Source organism: Theropithecus gelada, chromosome 18 (genome assembly GCF_003255815.1).
Source record: "Theropithecus gelada isolate Dixy chromosome 18, Tgel_1.0, whole genome shotgun sequence".
Taxonomy (NCBI): domain Eukaryota; kingdom Metazoa; phylum Chordata; class Mammalia; order Primates; family Cercopithecidae; genus Theropithecus; species Theropithecus gelada.
Window position 1 is genome coordinate 67,836,684 of NC_037686.1, and position 19,972 is coordinate 67,856,655.

Below are 19,972 nucleotides of genomic sequence, written 5' to 3' on the forward strand. Positions count from 1 at the left end.
CCTTGACCTCTGTCCTGCCGTATATACTAGTTGAGTTTAAGTCAAATAAATTATGTTTATGGTAGTTTCTCTGTAGGTTAAAAAGTATCCAAAGAAAAAGGGAAGGAAAACTTCTTTATTAAGAGGGCTATATCCAAAATCTAAGCGAATTTTGATTTATCTACTAGAATATTTGGGATTCTGATTTGTTTATATAAATTTTAAAAATTGGACAATAAAGCCAAATGTTGAATAATACAAGCATGCTTTAAGAAAGAACCAAGCCCAGTGTTAGAGGAATCGGTTTTTTGCTTGTATGACGTATTGGGAAACGGATTATGTGTGGTTGATCTGTGGGGGTTTAATGACTAGCAGGACGATGTCAAAAATTGGAACAAAAAAAGCAAGTAGCATTGTTCTAGCCAGTAGGAGTTACTAGTAAAAGGATGGCATAGAAAACAGAAGGTACTCATAACTCTGAAAAAAGCAGGCACGGCCCTTCCTCCAGGACTGCCCTATGAATGAGCGAGTTACAGCAGCACCCAGAGCCGGGGACCCTCTGCCTTCTGCGGCCTCACTTTGAAGGTGACTCTGCTGCCAGTACCCTGGCCCAGCATACTGCAGTCATGTGGCAGCTTTTTAAAGCAGGTTCTGTAATAGAGGCTTTTCCAAGAGGATTTTTTTCCCCTTCACTTTCTGTATGCAGTTTACCTACCGTACTTCCTGGAATTTCTAATAAGACTTTCAGATATTTTAGTAATACTTTTCAAAGCATGGCTCCTCCTAACAGACACCTTGGCACTCTGTAAATTAAGTAAGACAACAACTGTTAGATCACCAGGATAATGCAAACGTACAAGCACAGTAATCAAATGGACATATATAAAAGCTGAGATGTATAGTGTCACTCTCTCTGTTTTGCCCTTTGGCAATTCTGCTTTGAGTTTCTTTCAGCCAGCAAATGAGGAATTAATTCGGTACTGTCATTCTGATTGTCTGGCTGCTGCAGAAGAGAGTGGAGTATCTTTGTTGAGAAAAATACCTGATGACGTTTAGTAGTGAGTAGAGGCGAAGGTAAACATATGAATGTCCGTATTTCTGTGCACATCATGCCAAGTTTCACATGAGTTTCTTTTCTTCGTTATAGTAATGAAGCCACTAAGCAGACAGCCTTATATTGGTTGTTATATAGAATATGGCACATGTTGCTCTTCGCAAGTCGCTAACCACGTGCTCAGGAGGAAAATGGCCAGAATCATAGACTTAGATCCTAATGGAACTGAGGCTGACAGCTGTCAGCAGCATCGGGCCTGTGCCTCCTCTCCCGGTGACCCGTACAGACATCGCCCTTTTTGCTCTCCATAGTATTCTGATTTCACTGATTAATTTTGTGGTCCTTCTGGAATTATGTGTCAAAGGCTTAATTTCTGTCTACATGGTATTTCTTTTTGTCATTTGCCATGGTCGATCCCTCTCTTCTTTCTTCCCTTCCGTGACCTCAGGTCTTGACTTTTCAGCCTTTTTGACTGACTCTGACCATTCTTTGCCAGTGTCCCCTGGAGCTCCTTTACTCAGGGTGGCTGTCAGCCTCCCACGCAGTACCCAGGTGACGTCAACCCTCAGCTGCTTGGGACCACTACCTGTGTTCTCATCATAGCCTTCAGAAGTCTGTTTCCAACCCAGCCGAGCCTTCCCCAGGCCTGAAGCACGTTGCCAGTAATGACTGACAGGACTCTTAACTCTCAGCTCAATACGAAAGTGAGAGATGCTTTCATGAGCCAATGATTGGAATCCTGACACTTTCTGTCTTTAAAAAAATCAACTAGATTATTTTCACCAACTTTATAATTATGTTTAAAATGTTTGTTTTGTTTTAGAATGACAAGATGTGAAGGCCTGCTATTTGCAAACATGTATTTACAAATAACATATTTTGCTTGTGAACGGTTATGATTCCTAAAAACTGAAAAAATTAATTAAATTGGAGGGTTGGAAGGGGCAGAAGGGTTGAGCAGGCAGTGTTCAGGCTTGTAGGGTCACCAAGCCAGAGTCACCTAGCGAGAGGCTCCCTGGCTGGCAGGAACGGGCCTGGTGGGGACCCTTTTGTGGAGTCACCCTTGGCCAGCCTGGATGCAGTGGGGGCAGTGCTGCCAGCCACGCTCCTTGACAGGAAATCTGAGTGGTGAGTGCTCACGGCAACCTCGCTGTCTTTCCAGATAACACTCTGGCCAGTAGTAGTTTTTTTTTTTTTGGTTGGGGGCTGGGGGAGTTGTTCGTCACGATCTTACTGTCAGCTGGTGTGATACATAATTGCACACAGAACTAGGCAGATTCAAATCTCCGGTAATTGCCCGGAAAGTTCATGTTGTTTGCATTTGGAGGAACTGAGCATCAGGTAGTGTGTTGGGTGGCTGAGAGCTGAAGCCAGAGATCGGCATCATGGAGCTCAGATGAATCACTTGGCGTCCGACAGCGCAGCCTCCTGCTCTGGCAGGGTTCACTAACTAGCCTGGGATCGTGCTTACTTGTCCGGTTCCTGAAGACATGTGGGTCCCCAGCACTGTCTGCTCTGATAGGCCCACTCGTATTCAGCAGAACTTCTGCTCTCTGCTTTGGGACTTCTAGAATCATTATCTAAATATTAGCAAGAACATTGGAGCCCTTGATTTGAGTCCTCTTTGCAGCATCTCCAAAAAGTGGTCGTTCAGGTTTTTTTTACTAGGAGCCCCAATGCTAAGGCATCGTGTTTCAGTTTCTGAATCAGTGTGATTAAGGCAAAGTTTTCTTCCTGTAACTTCCCTCTGCTGTTCCCCATTTTGCCCTCTAGAGCCATGCAGAATGAACCTGTTCTCTTTCTGCATGATAGTCCTTTAAGTATTTGTAAATTGAAGCCATTCTTTATGCATTTTAAGTCCCCAGTTATGTTTGTTTCTTTTCTCTATATTCATGGCTATTTGTCAATGTTTGTCTTAAAACATGGAGCTCAAACTTAAACACAACACCCTAAGTATGGTCTGACCAGCTCATCATCATATTATTCCAGTTCTTCGCCTGAACTCTGTACTTGTATTGATGTAGCCGCGTCAGTGTATTGATCCTACCAGTGGCTAGAACTTGGAAGTCATTTTCTATCATACTTTGGGCAATTTTTTACTACTGATTGCAGGACTTTACATTTATTTGCATTAAATTCAATTTTGTTATATGTGTAATGTGCTTCAAATATTTTAGTCATACAAGATTATTTTGTGTATTCATAGATATTAGTTACCTTATATACCAATTTCAGGTGATATGAACTGAACTATAATGCATTAAACTTAAAATAATACTAATTATTGTTACCATATAATATATTACTGTTAATATATTGAGCCCTTCCTATGTGTCAGGCACAATGCTAAGTATTGTACAGAGGCTGTCTCATTTACTTTTTAAGAAAATAAGTATTATGTTATGTATATTATTGATTAAGAAAACAAGATTTAGTAAATTTAAGTAACTGTCTAGAATTAAGAAAAGTCTAAAATTTTATCCAGCTTGCAAATGAGCTATTCTGCCACAGTTTGTGGGTACTAGAGAAGACACGAGATTCCAGGGTCAGAGATAAAGGACTTTATTAATCACAGCAACAGTTATAGCCAAAGGGTCAGCATCTGACCCAGTTTCCCAAGTCCCAACTCCCACAGGCTGACATGAAGAGGCTGGTGACATCTGTACACACAGTGGGTTGTAGTACAGTGGGTTGTAGTACAATGAACACTGAATTCAGGAAGCCCAAATCTTTTATTACGAGCAGTAAACTTGCCTGTTCTCTGCCCAAGAGGAGTACTTTTTTTTTTTTTGAGACGGAGTCTCGCTCTGTCACCCAGACTGCAGTGTAGTGGCGCAATCTCGGCTCACTGCAAGCTCTGCCTCCTGGGTTCACGCCATTCTCCTGCCTCAGCCTCCCGAGTAGCTGGGACTACAGGCGCCGCCACCACGCCTGGCTAATTTTTTGTATTTTAGTAGAGACGGGGTTTCACTGTGTTAGCCAGGATGGTCTCCATCTCCTGACCTCGTGATCCGCCCACCTCGGCCTCCCAAAGTGCTGGGATTACAGGCATGAGCCACCGCGTCCAGCCGAGGAGTACTTATTTTTATTATAATGGACAATGAATCCATTTGCCCTTTGCTCTGCAATAAGTCACCCTCTTTCTCTTCTAAGGCTATTTTCTCTAGAAACGTCCATGAAAAGATAATCTACTGTAAAGGTAGTCAGTACCTCAGCTCACAAAAAGCACCAAAACACAGAGATCTATGGAGATTTCTCTTTCTATAGTAACTTCCAGGTGTAGTGAGGAATCAAACCCAAGCATGCTGACACCAGAGCTCATGCTCTTTCTCTTACCTGGAAGATGTTTTAAAGGTTAGTCCATCCTTCCTCTTTAGGTTTGTCTTCTTTTTAAAGCAATACTTATTAAGTCCTATTATATGCCAAGCACTGAAGATGCCATGGCAAATAACAGAGCCCTGCACTCAAGGAGCTCTCAGTGTAGCAGGAAAGACAAGCACATGTATGGATAATTAAGATTCATTGTGATAGGCTGGAATTACGTACAACAGGCTGTATGGGTGTCTACCTAATGTCTCTAAAACCTAACGTAACTTTCAAATTAAATAAATGTACAATTAAGACATATGTAAGTATCCAGTTGCTTATGGACCCATGTTAATGCTGTCACTTAGGACCTAGGTTTTTCTGTTAGGTTTACCCGGAAACTCTAATAGATGATAAATGTGACAAACTACAAAAGCACCTGAGTGCATTCTTCCTGTGCTCACTTATGGAACCTAAAAATTCTACTAGTAGTCATGCGACTGATTTTCACAGTGGGTATTTATTCTTCTCATTATGGTACTAAGTAAAATAGATCATTGCCTTTCTCTCCCATTCGCTGACTCTCTCTAAGATCTCAGGACTGTCAGCAGTGCGATTTCATTTCCCATCACAGTCACTCTTAATGAAGTAGAGTAATAGCATCAGAACCACATGAGTAGTGAAAGAAACATATTCAGGGTTCTAGGGAAGAGAGAATTGATATGGAATGGAATCTCTGAACCTTGGAGGTTTTCACACTGTTCCAGTCCTTAGATGTCCTACCCTTTAAAAACTTTAACAGCTCTTAAAGAATTAACAAGTGTTGCTCAAACATTGTGTGTCGGGACTTATTCCAGCCATGCTGCTGCTAGTCTGGGGGTCGGTCATCAGGTAAGGAGTTACGTGAGACATGTCCGAGGGGCCTTTCTCCAGGGAACTCCCTAAAAAGCACGGACCACCACATGTCATCGGGCACTCTCATAAGTGAAGGCCAGGCTCATTGGAAGCCAGCTGCCCACTTGACATAGTCCTGAACATAGTTTAGGTAGGCAGAGACTCTGCCTACTTACCTCATGTCTATACTCCATCCAGTATGCCATAGATTCACGCTCAGGAGAGGCTCTGGGGAAGACCTTTGGATAAGGAGTGTGACGAGAATGGAAATGGAAGGCTACCCTTGTCGAACGCTGCTAGCTGCGCTTGCATATATGTGTATGCCCATGAAGGCGTGTGCTTGGGTGTGCTTAATTGTATGTATGCACGTGTATGTGTATATTTAGAGAAAACATGGAGATGTTACACTTGATTAAGCATATAAAGTGTTTAAATTTTAGAAAACAGTATTAATAATTAGCCTATTACGCCCCATTGTATAATTACGTTACCTGACGCTGTTACCTGCCACAGGAGTCGCACGCTTGTCCTAGATTGGCTTTGCCCCTTCAGAATATCAAGGTGAGCCATTTATTGATCCACAGAAGAAAAAAAAAAGAGAAGAATGAGACAGAATGCCACTGCTCTCCCTCCATGAAGGAGCTCAGGGGCCTGCCTTCCGGTCTTCCCATGTCTCTTGAAGATCCTCCACCAGGACCAGGCCTGTAGCTTTATTTTGGGGACTGAGAAGTTCCGGCAGAAGAAGTGGCCCTTAGATATTCCACCCGAAAGCATTCCAAGTCCTGCCTTTCTAACCCTTGTTGAAGATTATGTCAAGTGGACAATTCGTTGTGTGCCAAGTGGACCCAGGCATCAGCTGCCTGATTGATAGAGCTCGTTTTTTGGGTGCCTGAGTTTGGATTACACATGGTGAATTCAGTTTTCCACTTGTTCATGTCACCATTCCCACACAAAGTGCCTTCTGGGGGTGCCTGTGGGGCACCCCGTACACAGCTTTGCTACCGCTTTCCTGCACGTGCACCTAGGTGGAAGGACGCACGTGCGTGGATGTGACTCCCTGATCAGCGTTCAGATCCATACCGTATGCTCGTTGCTATATGTGCCTGCCAGCCAACTCCTTTCAAGCAGGCTTTTAGTGAAAAGGCAAAATAGTGCCACCTGTTTAACAAAACCTTTAACTTCCCTAATAAACTACTGATAATTTTTTTTAAAGATAGTTTTCCTGTTTGCGCCATCTGAAACACAGTGGAGTCATGTGGTCCTGTAAGTGGCCCCAGCCCCATGACACGTTATTACCTCATTGAACTTACTACCCTATTTCAAAAATCTACTGTGGAAATTTTCTGGAGGACTTCAATGTGCCGTGCATAGCTGCTGAGACATAATGGCGCACTGTTCCCTCTAGACACAGTGAGGCCTTAGTGCCAGCCGCACCCGGGTCCTGTGTCGCCTCATCCTGTGCATTTCAGATGTGCACAGTGCACCAGGTGGACAGGACCCCGACAGGCCTGGGGTCAATATTTGTTTGGATTGTGCTTTTTAAAAGGATCTCCCTCTGAACTTCCCTTGCTTCTCAGAGAAGCCAGGTCAGGTGTGTGGAGGGAAACCACGGATACTGTCTCACCAAGCTGCCTGACTGTGGGTTCCAACGGCTGCCACTTCACTCAGGATTTCCATTTGAAAGTTAGTTTCTATTCATTCTGCTCATTCCAGAGTCAGGGTTCATGCCTCATAGTTTGTCTTTCGTTCGATTTTTGTTCAGGTTTATCATCCCAGGGGTGTGTTATTCTGTAGGACCCAAGCCACAGATACTCTTCAGCATTCAATAGGAATTTAACTTAAATATTTAGGAAAATGTTGAAAATAAAAATTTTAGTTTCTACTGGTTAGGAAGAAAATGCGTTATCATTTTCTACCTTGACAATGTCAGCGTCCAGTCCACCCCCTTGGCCCTGCCGTGTGTAGAAAAGGCTGAGGCTGGGTGTGGCCTGGCACAGAGGCTCTCCCAGATCCATCCAGGTAGATCCAAGGAAGGACTGAGGGCCATCGTCCCCTCACCTTCATGGCCCTGTGTCCTCCCCTTGGCTTGCTCCGCGGTGACAGCTCCTGAGGCTCTGCTTCCCCCCGCACCTTGACAGCCTTGCCCAGCCAGTGGTGGCCTCTGCACCCTTTCTCCTGCTTTCATTTCCTGGACTCAGGGATTTCTGTGGGTTTGAATCTCCTGCCTGAAAGAGCCCGGGCCTTCCCAAATTGCTATCCCCAGGGTGCTGGGGTCCCCTGGCACACACCAGCTCCGTTGGAAAGAGCAGCCCTGTGCCCAGAACATATGATTCATTTTAAGGCATAAAGAAGAAATCCGCATTGTTTCAAGTGTACACAAGCAGCTGCTGTCGTTTGGCTATGAGCAGATGTTAGACCTCCGAAAGCTTTGCTGATCATTAAAATACTAACTGTTAGTGTTTTACCCCAGCCGTAGGTTCTGTTTACTGTAAATTTGATTTTAATGGTGCCTCTGTGCGGTTACTGAGAAGCGGTTTGCTTTCTACCTTCATACAAAAGTGTCTACAATGAAGACAAATGTCTGTTTCCTCTCATTTCCTTGGGAACAATATGAAGATACTATAATATAAAGGAAATACAAACATGACTACGAAAGTGAATGTGAATTTTTTATACAGGGTTTTTCCAGAAAAACAAAAAGGAAACAAGTTTAATCTGCCTTGTTAGCCTTTTCAAGTCAGCCTTGTTAGAGACCTGCCCTCCAGCAGGATCGGTTGGTCTTATTTGCATAATTTTACCTTTTAAGGTATGTATAATGTATACAACTTCTGAAAAATAGGCCTTGTCTCCTGATACTGTTTATCTGCTTTGGGAGTTCATAGACTGTCAGAGGACATTTAGGAAAAGGTGGTTGGGATTCCTGATTTTCTGATTCCATAAGAATGCCTGTTCCAGTTTGTTAGGTCTTTAAGTCAAACAGAGGCAGCCTTACAGTAAGCAGGGGCTGCTATTTGTCTGGTAGAGTTCGAAGGTCTTCTGGAAGCCTCACTCCTGAGGGACTGACATTCCACAGCCCTTTTCCAAGCCTGGGTTCCGCTGCCATGCAAAGCCTGAAGGGCACTGTTACGTGTTCTCAGCCGTTGTCCCTAATGCTCATGCGCATGTCAGGGCACAGGAGCAGAAGGCTTGCACTGGAAGGAGAGGCAAGGGTGCCTCCAAGAGGGACACCCCCCTTCCAGTGGGCCAGGGCTCTGACCTCAACACCCGGAAATGTGTGCAGACTGAGAGACGCACCCTATGTTGATACTGTAAGTGTTCCCCCACACCACTCCTCCCCTTGCTTTGTTCCAAATAGGACTGAAGACTTTTGAGCGCTTTCTGCTGGCACATCAACTGGCAGTTCTTAAGAAGTACTGTTCATGGGTAAATGACTAGATCAGAGCCCTTCCCAGCCTGATTTTAAAGTGCCATCTCATCACCCTCCATGAAACTCGATGACACTGTTTCTGTCACCTGAGTTCAATTTCCAAAGGGACATGGTTGTGCATCGTGATCTCTCGGTGCAGCTCACAGGCCTCTGCACAGCAGGGAAACAGTTAACCGCTGCCCTTCCTCTCCACCCCACAAAGCCTGTCAAGATAACCTTAAAGCATGCATTCTTATCTTACTGAGTGAGATTTGTGTGCATCACTTCTATTACTGTTAGATCTTCATGCATGAAAATGATAATATATACCTAAGGGTCTGATATAATACAACATTTCTTAGGGTTTGTGACTTTAAAGGTAAAATATTGTCTTTTGTTCTTTGTCACTCTTCAGTGGCCATGGAAATGTCTAGACCCATGGAGACTATTCTTGGTAAAGTTAGAAACCTGCATGATTATGTATTTCCAACTCGAGGTGAAATTTTGTCTTCGTTTTTTGTGAATATCTAACATTCTTTTCAGGGGTTTTATATGATTATCTTCAGTTGCTGCCAGTGTTAAGTGTTGCACCCATGGCAATTAAGAAAACGGGACTAAAACTTTTGGTACCTAAATTTCTGCCCTGGTTTATTGTAAATATTCCTTCACTAAAAAGTGCATGGTACCTCCAAAGAAATTGTGTATTTGAATTTATGTGAAAGAGTTTTCTGGAAATGGTGTGAACCGCAGTTAATTTTTACAGAAAAGCAATTTCCCCATCTCTTCTTGTAAAACAGCAGCCTTCATGAAATGCAAGGCATGACAAAGACTTTACTGTCCTCCTCCAACATATTTGTCTGTGTTTGCATGTGGTACACAGCAGAGAGTCACCAAAACTCCTTTCAGTTATTACGCTGTGATATGTTCAACTCATCCTTAGGCCAGCTCCTGTCAGCTGACCAAAACTGATCTGTGCTCTGAGATAAATCTCACTGGTTTAGCTACCATGTTTAACATGCATGTCAAAGGCTAAAAATAATTCTTAATCTTGTATTTCAAGTAACCTATTTGTTTCTATTTTGTGTGTCAATTTTAGTAACACTGACCAGAATGTGTTTCTAACCATTGAAAATAATGGGAGACATGAGGTACTGACCAACCTGTGTTTTAAAAAATTTAAAAAAAAAAAAAAAAAAGGAGAAATTGCCATTTGGTTGCTGGAATATAAAACTAAGAGGTTACTCTGTCCCATGCTATACCAGATTCATAGTCTTTCTTTGATCCTAGCCAAGTCCTTAAACCACTTGATTGGAGTTTCCCCTTCAGGAACTTGAGGAAGTTCACATTGTTTACTGCAAGAAGTAGCTCAAAGGCAGGGAGTCCCCCGTACTATGTACCAGTGTTAACATGAAAAGTATCACTTCTTCAAACCCAGAGTCCAGTGGGGCCCCTGTAACAGGACGTCCTGCATAACGCCGGGGAATTATTATTGTCGATAAGATGAATAAATTATGGAGCAATTATTGATACCAGTTTGACTGGCTAAACTATTGGTGGCTGCTATTGTAAGAATAATGTGTTCCCTGGTTTGAAATTTCTAAAAGGTTATATTTCATTGAATTTTAATTTGTCATTTTTCCTGCTTTCACTTGAGAAACTTACAAGCTTTTGTGACATTAAAATATGGCTCTAATTTATTAGCATAATCTGTTAATATTGTTTCATTTTAATAGACATTAAGTATGATTTCTTAACATTCTTGTTAAAATTACATCTTAAAATTGAAGCCAAGAAAAATTATGTGTGGCTTAAGAATTGCAGTGTCCTGTGTGTCCCAAATTTTTATGTGAACTGTATTATTTTTTTAATCGCATCATATTCAAGGTGCTTTCATTATGACGGTGAACCAACCCAGCATTCTCAAGCTTACTGGGCCTACCAAACTAGAAAATCTAAAGTGCATCCAGTGTCTGAGATGTAACCTAGCAATGTATCAACATTTAGTACCGTTTCCAGAGAAGCTTAGAAATTTAAAATAAATGCTGACTTGTAGCAACAAAGTGGTTTACATAGGATATTAGCACAGGCTTCTGTAGGCATTAGGCATTTCACCCCACGACATGTCTTTTTAATGCCATCTTTATCTGCTACGTGATGCATGAAATCTACTTTCGGTTTTAGAACTGCTAACAACCTTTGACCCCTTTAGTGGAGACACAATGTGACCTTTCTATTGTCATCAGCTTTCATTCTCCTGAAAATTCTATGAATTTTTATTACAAGTTTTTTTTTAAACCAAGCTGAGGCTTCCACAAATTACTTGCCACAGATGAGATGAAGTTGTTGAAGTGGTGTTAGATAAGTTTTACAGCCAGCATGTGTGCGGCCGAGGAGCCCAAGCCTGTGTCCTACAATGTCATACACCAGTAACTGCTGAGCCTACTATTGGATAAATACATCATTTTATGGAACATTGATTGTTCTATAAACCCAATGGAGTATTATGCTCTATGATCAAACCATTTAGATTGTGTGTAGAGCACAGAAAATGCCATATTCAGGATGGTACTAAAAGTGCCATTTGTGTATTTTATGGATGTCATTACAGGGGAAACTTCTCTCTGTAGGCCCTGTTTACTGCAAAATTTTTTAGTCTGTAATGACATTTTTCATTCACAACGTATGCCTTCAAGAGAGGGGGCCCTTGTTTTATTTTTTTCATTCGGGTTTACCGCACAAATTCTGTACATTTTAATTAAACGTAAGCTTAACAAAAGCGTAAGGTATTTATTCTGTGGGAAAAAGTGGTGACAGTAAAGAAGGAGCAGCACACACAGAGGAAGGCGTCAGGTACGCAGCCCCGTGCTGCCTCCCAGAAGCACACCAGCCAGCAGAACAGAGCCCTCAGCGCAGTTTTGGGGAGCAGAGTCTGTGCGGCTTCACCCCTCCACCCCCGCGTCATGGAGCTTGTGTTTTTCCGCGCTGGAGACGTTGGCTTCGAGCAGGCAGAAGGAGCGGCAGCTTCACAATGGCAGCCCAGAGCAGCGAGCCGAACTCAAAACCCTCTCCCCAAAAGCAAATCCTCAGACACCCCAGCAACTACCTTTTTATTCCATCCAAGCTGTGAACTTTCAGTGCGTTCGGCTCTGAAAAGGGAGTAAAATATCTTTGTCCTCGCAAAAGTAAACGGGGAGAAAGTAAGGACTTTGTAGACGAGCACGAGGCTGCATTTTAATGTCACTTGTGCCTTCTACACAAAGCTGCTTATCGCCCTATTGGAAACAGACCCAAAAGATAATGATTTTAGGCACACTGTTTGGTTAGCTACTGTTACTGTACTCAAATCTGACACTGTCTTTTTTAAAGGTACCATAATACAAATACTACAAGGAGCATCCATGCCCCATTAAGGCTTTGCGCGATTTTTGGAGACATAACAGTGACTGAGCAGTGAAGGATGCAGCCTGTACCACCTACCTGTTTTCCAAACACCATACCCATTTGGCCATTTGCATTTGGTGAGCTTTACGGTTCATATTTACTAGAAAGAGCTCAAAAATGGAGGTTGATGTGCCCAGTAAATTCCTGGTCATAGCCCAGTTGGAGTTGAAAGTTACAGAAGAGACTCACATTAGTTTAAATGACACTTGAACTTCTACATAGCTCAACATTAATTCATTATGGTTGGAGTGGAAGAATCTTCAGTGGGTGAATCTTTTTCAATCTGATTGAGGCTGTTACATTTTATAGGTGCTATTTTTCAAAGCCGTACTGACAGCACTCGAAGTTATTAAATTGCTGAATCAAAAGATGGACCCGCGCTCGCATTTATGAACTGTGATGGACTCGCTGGGCCTGTGCGTGCGCGGAGGTGAGGACGCTGACGTTGCTAGGCTTCGTCACACCCCCCCACTGACAGCAGTATTTACCCATTTAGTTTACATTAATGGTCTGGAAGTGGCTTAACCCACCTCTGGATTCAAATACATTCAGTAAGTAGTTCAGAATAGCATAATTATCAGTGCTGCAAGGGATTCAAAGGATAATTCTACACCCAAGAGCTTTCCTGTCCAGTTACAGAGTAAAGAACAGAATTGCTCAGACTCGAGCGTGCACCATTTCTTCCTGAGACTACCGAAGGAGAGGATGTTTGTTCTTCCTTTACCAGCTACAGTAGTTCCTCCTGTCTCTTAATGTACAGGCAGTATGTCCTTTTCTGTAATTAAAAGTAATGGGGGAGGGGAGTGACCGGAAGGCGCCTTCTTTGTTTTTGTGTCCTTATTTCCCTTGTTTTCAAATTCTGAATTAGACTAAAAATGACATTAAAATTAGAGAATGAACAGAAACAAACAAATCAAGGTTGACATGTGAAGATGTCACTGGGTAGAAAAGTAGGGGTTGGGGAGAAATTGCAAGCATACCAGAGAAAGAATTTGGCAAGTACAGGAGGCAAAGATCTAGAGGTCCTAGCAGATGGCAGACTGACTGGGGATCAGCCACACATGCCCAGCTTATGCTCAGGCGGAAAGGGAGCGTGAATGCAGGAGCTGTGGGCGCCACCCTCTTGAGGCTTCTGACCTCTCTGAGGAGAGAATATAGGAGGATCAAAGTTTACAAGACAACCGTGAGACAGGCAGCGATTCAACCCCTGCCCTGGGAGCTGCATGCCCACCCTCATCTCAGCTTAGCTTTTAAACTCTGATCTTCCCTAGGGCAAGGCATCAGGCGGGGACGGGTGCGGGTTCTTTCTGCAAAGTGGGAGGAGGGGGAAAAGCAGGTAGTCAGGAGCTCTGTCCCCAGGCACGTGCCCAAGCAAACCCTGTCCAAGGCTCTGCAGTGGCTCCCACAAAACTTACCACACGTGACCTTTGGAAAGTTTCCAGGCCTTCACACAGCATGAGTACCACAGGTTGAATACCTGTAACTGCTACCACCAAGCCTCAGGAAGAGGCTGTACCACAGGTTGGATACCTGTAACTGCTACCACCAAGCCTCAGGAAGAGGCTGTACCACGGGTTGGATACCTGTAACTGCTACCACCAAGCCTCAGGAAGAGGCTGTACCACAGGTTGGATACCTGTAACTGCTACCACCAAGCCTCAGGAAGAGGCTGTACCACAGGTTGGATACCTGTAACTGCTACCACCAAGCCTCAGGAAGAGGAAGTGGTGTTCTGGAAGTGCCTGCTACCCGAAGCACACGGAGGGGCCAGCCAGCAGCCCCATTTAGTGCTACCCAGTTGTTCTCTGTCCTTGTTTGGGGGTAACCATGAGAAAACAGGGTGCACTATAATTAGGGGATTTGTTCAGCTAGACTCATTAACATTTTGGCCCCTCTTCGGGAAGGGTGAGTTGACCTTGATGACGCAGTGCTTTCCTCTGCCCGGTGCGTGAGGGTGAGGCCAGGCCTGGCTCACCCCTGCGGCTCACTCGCCTGACTGCACCGGCTCATGCTAGGGTTCCATGGGTGCAGAGCGAGTACACAGGAGTATCTCCTGGTAGTGGAGCTAGTTCTGGCTGGCCCTGCAGCTCTTTTCTTGACCTAAAATTCCATACCCTTTCTAAGATTCACACTTTACAGAGTTGCCTGAGAAAGAAGATATATTAATTAGTACTTAACAGTTAATTAATACTTTCAAATCCAGGTCCGTGTTCCTCCAGCCTGAGTAAGAGCTGGAGCATGTCCTCTTGGTAAACGTGATGTAACGGTTTCTGCTGATCCGGCCTGAGACGCACCCACTGGAAGACAGGCCCTGTCTGGGGTCTGTGTTCAGAATGAACTCGGTGTGGAAAGAAACGCTTTCTTACAGAACACCACCAACACGATAAGCAAAATGGTTGACTCTTTTTAAGAGGTCCTGGCGATAAATAATCTCTAACAATTCTTAATCCCTTCTTCCCTTTTGTTAAGCTTAAAAGATGCCGTTAAGAAACTGACCCCCTCAAGGAGAATAAAGCAGAATATCTCAAATATGTGGTTGCTGTTGAAATACGGAAATGTTCACTGTGGGCCACCTGCCAATCATTCTCTTATTTAGGAGGGATGGAGTCGGTTAGAAACCAGTGGAAAATTGGGATTTAAAGAAGAAAGCAGGAAGTCTGTTTTATGAGTCCATTTCTTTTATATGAAATAAAGTTTACCATTTCCAGCCCTGTTTTATCCAGCAAGGCAGGGAGCGGCAGGCATTGCCCTGAGTCGCCAGTGACATTGAGGAAGGTGTGATGTGCGCCTGGCCGTGTGCCCTCGTGCAGCGCCTCCCGTCCCCACCGTCCTCGTACCATGCCAGAGTTTTCCTCGTACAGCACAGATGGCAGCCGAAGCCGCTGGCCTGGCCTGAGAGCTCTGAGATGGGCTCAGCGCTCCTGCAGCAGCCCAGGCCTTTCAGAATCCCGCTGCCCACCTGAGCCCTGTGCCCTGCCTGCCTGCCCTGGGTATCCCGTTGACAAAGGGCAGACGGTGAAGGGCACAAGATGGCCCCAGACCAGGGGATGTGCCCAGCTCCAGCTCTCCCCTCCTCACTCTCATCCCTGCTCGCCCCCTCTTTTCTCTCTTGGTCTCCCCTTATTGCCTCTGCCCGGGCACCAAGGGGCTTATGGTATCTTCTACACACAGTGTTTTCACTAAGGCGTTTGGGGCTGGCATTCAGATCAAAATTTCTGACCCTCCATTACCGTCCTGTAGTTTTCCTGCTGAAAACAGTCAGCACGCTGCTCCTCTCTGCAGCCCGTGGCCAGGTACCGTAGTGCAGGGTGGAGGAAGCCTTGGGCAACCTGCTCTGAGACGAGCAGCCTATTCTCCTGACAGCCCCAGCCTTCCGCTGCCCCGAGGCCTTCCTGCCTCTGCCTGGGCCTCGCTGCTTCTGTCTGGGACTCCTCCCAGCCCGCAGGAGATGGCTTGAATCTTGTCCCGAAGACAGGGCTCCAGTGTTGTTTCTTTTTTACATCTTTCCCTGAATATTCTTTCCTGAATATATGGCTTCTTTGTCTCCATGCAGTACTTGTCACCTTACATTGTATCCAAGGCATTTGGCAAACACATCTTTGTTGATTACTTGTTCCATCCCAGGCACTGTCCAGAAGATGGACAGAGAGGAGGAAGGCCGAGTCCAGCCCCTCGAAGCCCACCACCCAGTTCTGCAGTATAGACTCCCCCCTCAGCCCCTGAGTGGCCAGAACCCCATGTCTGCGGGTGCCCATTACCCTGCAGAGTGCCCTGCATGCTGCCAGGACACGGCGACTCACAGGACCGCACAGGCTGCCTGCCTGGGTTGAGCGCCTGAAACGTCGATGTTCAATAAATATTTATTGCATTAAACTTTTACAGCTGTGTTTATTGATGACATTTTTAAAAATTTAATATGCGAGCTTTCATTCTTTTTGCTGAATAAACAAATATACCATATATAATATTTGGTCATTAAAAAAATATTTTCCTTTGGGTTAGGAGATACTGCTGCTGGCTGTTTGCTGAACTTAGCACCCGTGACCGAATGCATTGTTACGAAAGAAATGATGGTGGTAGGGGGAGGTATCCAGCCTCCTTCCCTGGGCACTGGAGAGGCACTCACCCCTGCAGAGTTGTATTGGACAGCTCACCCTGGAGAGGTGCACTCCCAGCATTAACCGTGTGTGCCCTCGAGCCTAGAGCCTGCCTGCAGATGCCCACGGAGGGAGGCCTCTGGCCCCGCCGAAGCTTGCACTGTAGAGAGCTCTTCAGAGTTTGGAATAGGGGGTCACGGCATCTCTGCTGAGAGCTTAGCGCTTCTACAGAAGACGTGTCTTACTTGTACGCCTACGAGTCCTTTGTCCAGGCTCTAACTGGTCCCTGTCTCCCTTAGGCATTGTTTCCAAGTCCTACGAGTGCCGTCTGAAGGGACAAGGAGCCACCTTCGTGGAGACAGACAGCCCCTTCACCGCGGCAGCCCTGGCAGAAGAGCCCCTTGTCAAGGAGAAACCCCTCAGAAGCAGCAGGAGGCCGGCGCCGCCCCCCGAGCAGGTGCAGCAGGTCATCATCTTCCAGGGCTACGACGGGGAGTTTGCCCTGGACCCCTCTGTGGAGGAGACGGCCGCCGCCACGCTGCAGACGCTGGCCATGGCCGGCCAGGTGGCCCGGGTGGTACACATCACAGAGGATGGCCAGGTCATCGCCACGAGTCAGAGCGGGGCACATGTAGGCAGTGTGGTGCCCGGGCCCATCCTTCCCGAGCAGCTGGCTGATGGAGCCACCCAGGTGGTCGTCGTGGGAGGCTCCATGGAAGGCCACGGCATGGATGAGTCCCTCAGTCCAGGTGGCACTGTGATACAACAGGTGACCAAGCAGGAGATTTTAAACCTCTCGGAGGCTGGAGTCGCTCCCCCCGAGGCATCCTCAGCCCTGGATGCGTTGCTCTGTGCGGTCACTGAATTGGGGGAGGTGGAGGGCAGGGCTGGACCCGAGGAGCAAGGCAGGCCTGGCCCCAAAGACGTGCTGATCCAGCTGCCCAGCCAGGAGGTCTCCCATGTGGCTGCCGACCCTGAGGCCCCCGAGATCCAGATGTTCCCACAGGCCCAGGAGAGCCCGGCTGCCGTGGAGGTGCTCACCCAGGTGGTGCATCCCTCAGCAGCCATGGCCTCTCAGGAGCGGACACAGGTGGCCTTCAAGAAGATGGTCCAGGGCGTCCTCCAGTTTGCTGTGTGTGACACGACCGCGGCCGGCCAGTTGGTCAAGGACGGTGTCACCCAGGTGGTGGTGAGCGAGGAGGGTGCCGTCCACATGGTGGCCGGGGAGGGTGCCCAGATCATCATGCAGGAGGCGCAGGGCGAGCACATGGATCTGGTGGAGTCGGACGGGGAGATCTCGCAGATCATTGTGACGGAGGAGCTGGTCCAGGCCATGGTGCAGGAGTCCAGTGGCGGCTTCTCCGAGGGCGCCACGCACTACATTGTGACAGAGCTGCCCCCAGGGGTGCAGGACGAGCCGGGCCTGTACTCCCACACTGTGCTGGAGACTGCAGACTCACAGGAACTCCTGCAGGCCGGGGCCACGCTGGGCACGGAGGCCGGGGCCCCAAGCAGGGCAGAGCAGCTGGCCAGCGTGGTCATCTACACCCAGGAGGGCTCCCCGGCAGCGATTCAGAGCCAAAGAGAAAGCAGCGAACTCCAGGAAGCGTGAGACGCGCGGCACCTTTACTCAGCACAGGGCAGGTTGGGCAGGTCCAGCTTCAGTGGGGGGCTGTGTTCCCTGAGCTTCATCTGAAACCTTCAAAACCGTGAGGACGAGGCTCCCATGAGCCCTGAGCGTGCACTGCCAGCGAGAGTCACACTGGCCACTGGCCAGGCGCCCACAGAGGGAACCGTGGACGAGGCCTCGGGGAGCAGGCTGCCGGGTGCATGGGAGGGCCGGGCACAGGCCGCACAGGGAGCTCTGGTCCACTGGGGGCCTTCAGTCAGTGGCCTCCCCCTTTGTCCCGGCCGTTGTGCTGAAGAGAAGCCCAGTGTTGTCCGTGGGTTTTTCTCTCAGGTGTTTTCCATTTCAGTTATCAGGAGGTCATGGCCGTGGGGAAAGTGGTGAAGATCCCCCTCGTGGCTTGGGGTGCGCCTGCTCATGCAGTCAGCATGTAGCTGCCTTTACATTTCATTCTCTACTGGGCTAAAAACTGCAGCTACAAGTGTTACCGTCTTGAAGCATTCTACTTCCATTCATTTTTTTTTTTAAATTTTAGAATAACAGTGTCCCCAGACCAAAGGAAGCCTGCTAGCTCATTTCATGTATAGATTTCCCATCTTCAAACAGTTTAGGTGTCTTCGTTGCTCTGGTCACATTCTGCATAAAAGAAATCCTCTTAAGCCTATGGTTAAGAAAAGCCTTGAAGTTTATATTCAGTTAAAATGTATGTTGGTGAAGATAGCCAGTGCTTCTCATTTTGACTTAGTTTCATAAAATAAAGCCTATATGTGAAATGCGCACTCTGGAAGATATTGTTCGTATCAATATTTTGCTTTTTATAACAAGGGTTTGTTCATATTGATATCATTTTTGCAGGATTTCTTTGTGATTTCTGTCAATTTGAAAATGCTGACATGAAACATTAACACATGGAGACCGTGCCCTGTGGCCTTGCCGGGGCTGCCAGCATGGTCTGTGTTTCCTTGTGGATTCACTGCAACTGTCGGATGCGAGTTTCTGTCGCAGTCATTTGTTTCCTGATACAATTGCTCTTATTCTTTTCCAAAACTGTAAAATAATCTCCTCCCTCAAATGCAAAGGTTGTTTTTGTTCTGTTTCTGTTTTCTTTGAAATAAAATTATAGCATTAAAAGATCATTATGGCATGTTCTTTTCAGCAGCCAGTGGTGGGCAGCTGTGGCAACTGAGGGGCACCCCGGTGCTCGTGGCTGCTGGCTTCTCCCTCCTTCGTGGCCTCCAGACGCCGTGGAGCGCTGCCACGCGTCCCCTGCAGCCTGATACTGTTTCTCAGCGTCTGGCAAATGGCCCAGATGCATTCTGGTGACAATAACATATTCTATCATGGATAGGATCTAGAAATTGAGAAGAGCAGACATGAGAGGAAAGGAGAATGGTACCTTCTTTGTTTAAATACAAGCGCCGTTTAAAATCTTTTCCTGAGAGAGCATGGGGACCAGCTCACGCTTTGGCCAGTTCAGAAGCGGAACCGGCCTCTTCCTAGCACGCTTCTCACTGCTGAGCTCTGTCCACTCTAGGGCCACCTCCCTTTAGACAGCCACCCCTCCACAAAAATGAGAACTGAAGGTAAAATTTCAAGGCTGACACTGAGATCCATAATTAGCTGAGTATGACTTCCTCATGTTTCTTAACAATGGCAGGGCTATTCAGGGCTTCTTAAACACTGTCTTCAGCAAACAGTGACAGGATCAAGGTGACCTTTACAAAGTGATGGCCCTCGCCAGGCTTCTCATACATGTTAAAAAAAAAAAAAAGGGGGGGGATGTTTTTCAGTGGAAATATTTCTTCTTGATCACTCCTCCCGTTAGCGGTAGCCCACGGTCCTCGGCTGGGATGCTAATTCCTAACCGTGCGTAGTCCTGTATGGCTAACCTTTCTGCTGCAGTCCAGGGTGTTGACACTGACATGCTGCAGTTTACCGTTGGTGATTTATTTAGGATAAATATGTCTCAGGTGGCATTTAATCCTTCATAAAACCAGTGTAGCCTGCAGTGTCAAACCAGCAATCACGTTGTATGCACAATGAAAAGAGCAGGCCTTTGCATAAAAAAAAATTGTACAGAAGGTGTTTCTAGGCTCAGAAGGATTGCGGAGGCTTCACTAAGCCATTGTATCCTGTAATTACCCATAGAGCTAGGTTAATGTTACCTC

At 46.3% G+C, this 19,972-nt stretch overlaps 1 protein-coding gene across 1 annotated transcript in view; it reads left to right on the forward strand.

Annotated features, from left to right (window-relative positions):
- ZNF407 (zinc finger protein 407) overlaps positions 1–18,937 on the forward strand; it is a 457,556-nt gene extending 438,619 nt beyond the window's left edge. The window contains exon 9 of the mRNA XM_025365390.1: positions 16,477–18,937. Within this exon, the coding sequence (XP_025221175.1) occupies positions 16,477–17,789 (1,313 nt within the window). The 3' untranslated portion in view covers positions 17,790–18,937. The remainder of the gene's footprint in view (positions 1–16,476) is intronic.
- The last annotated feature ends 1,035 nt before the right edge of the window (positions 18,938–19,972 follow it).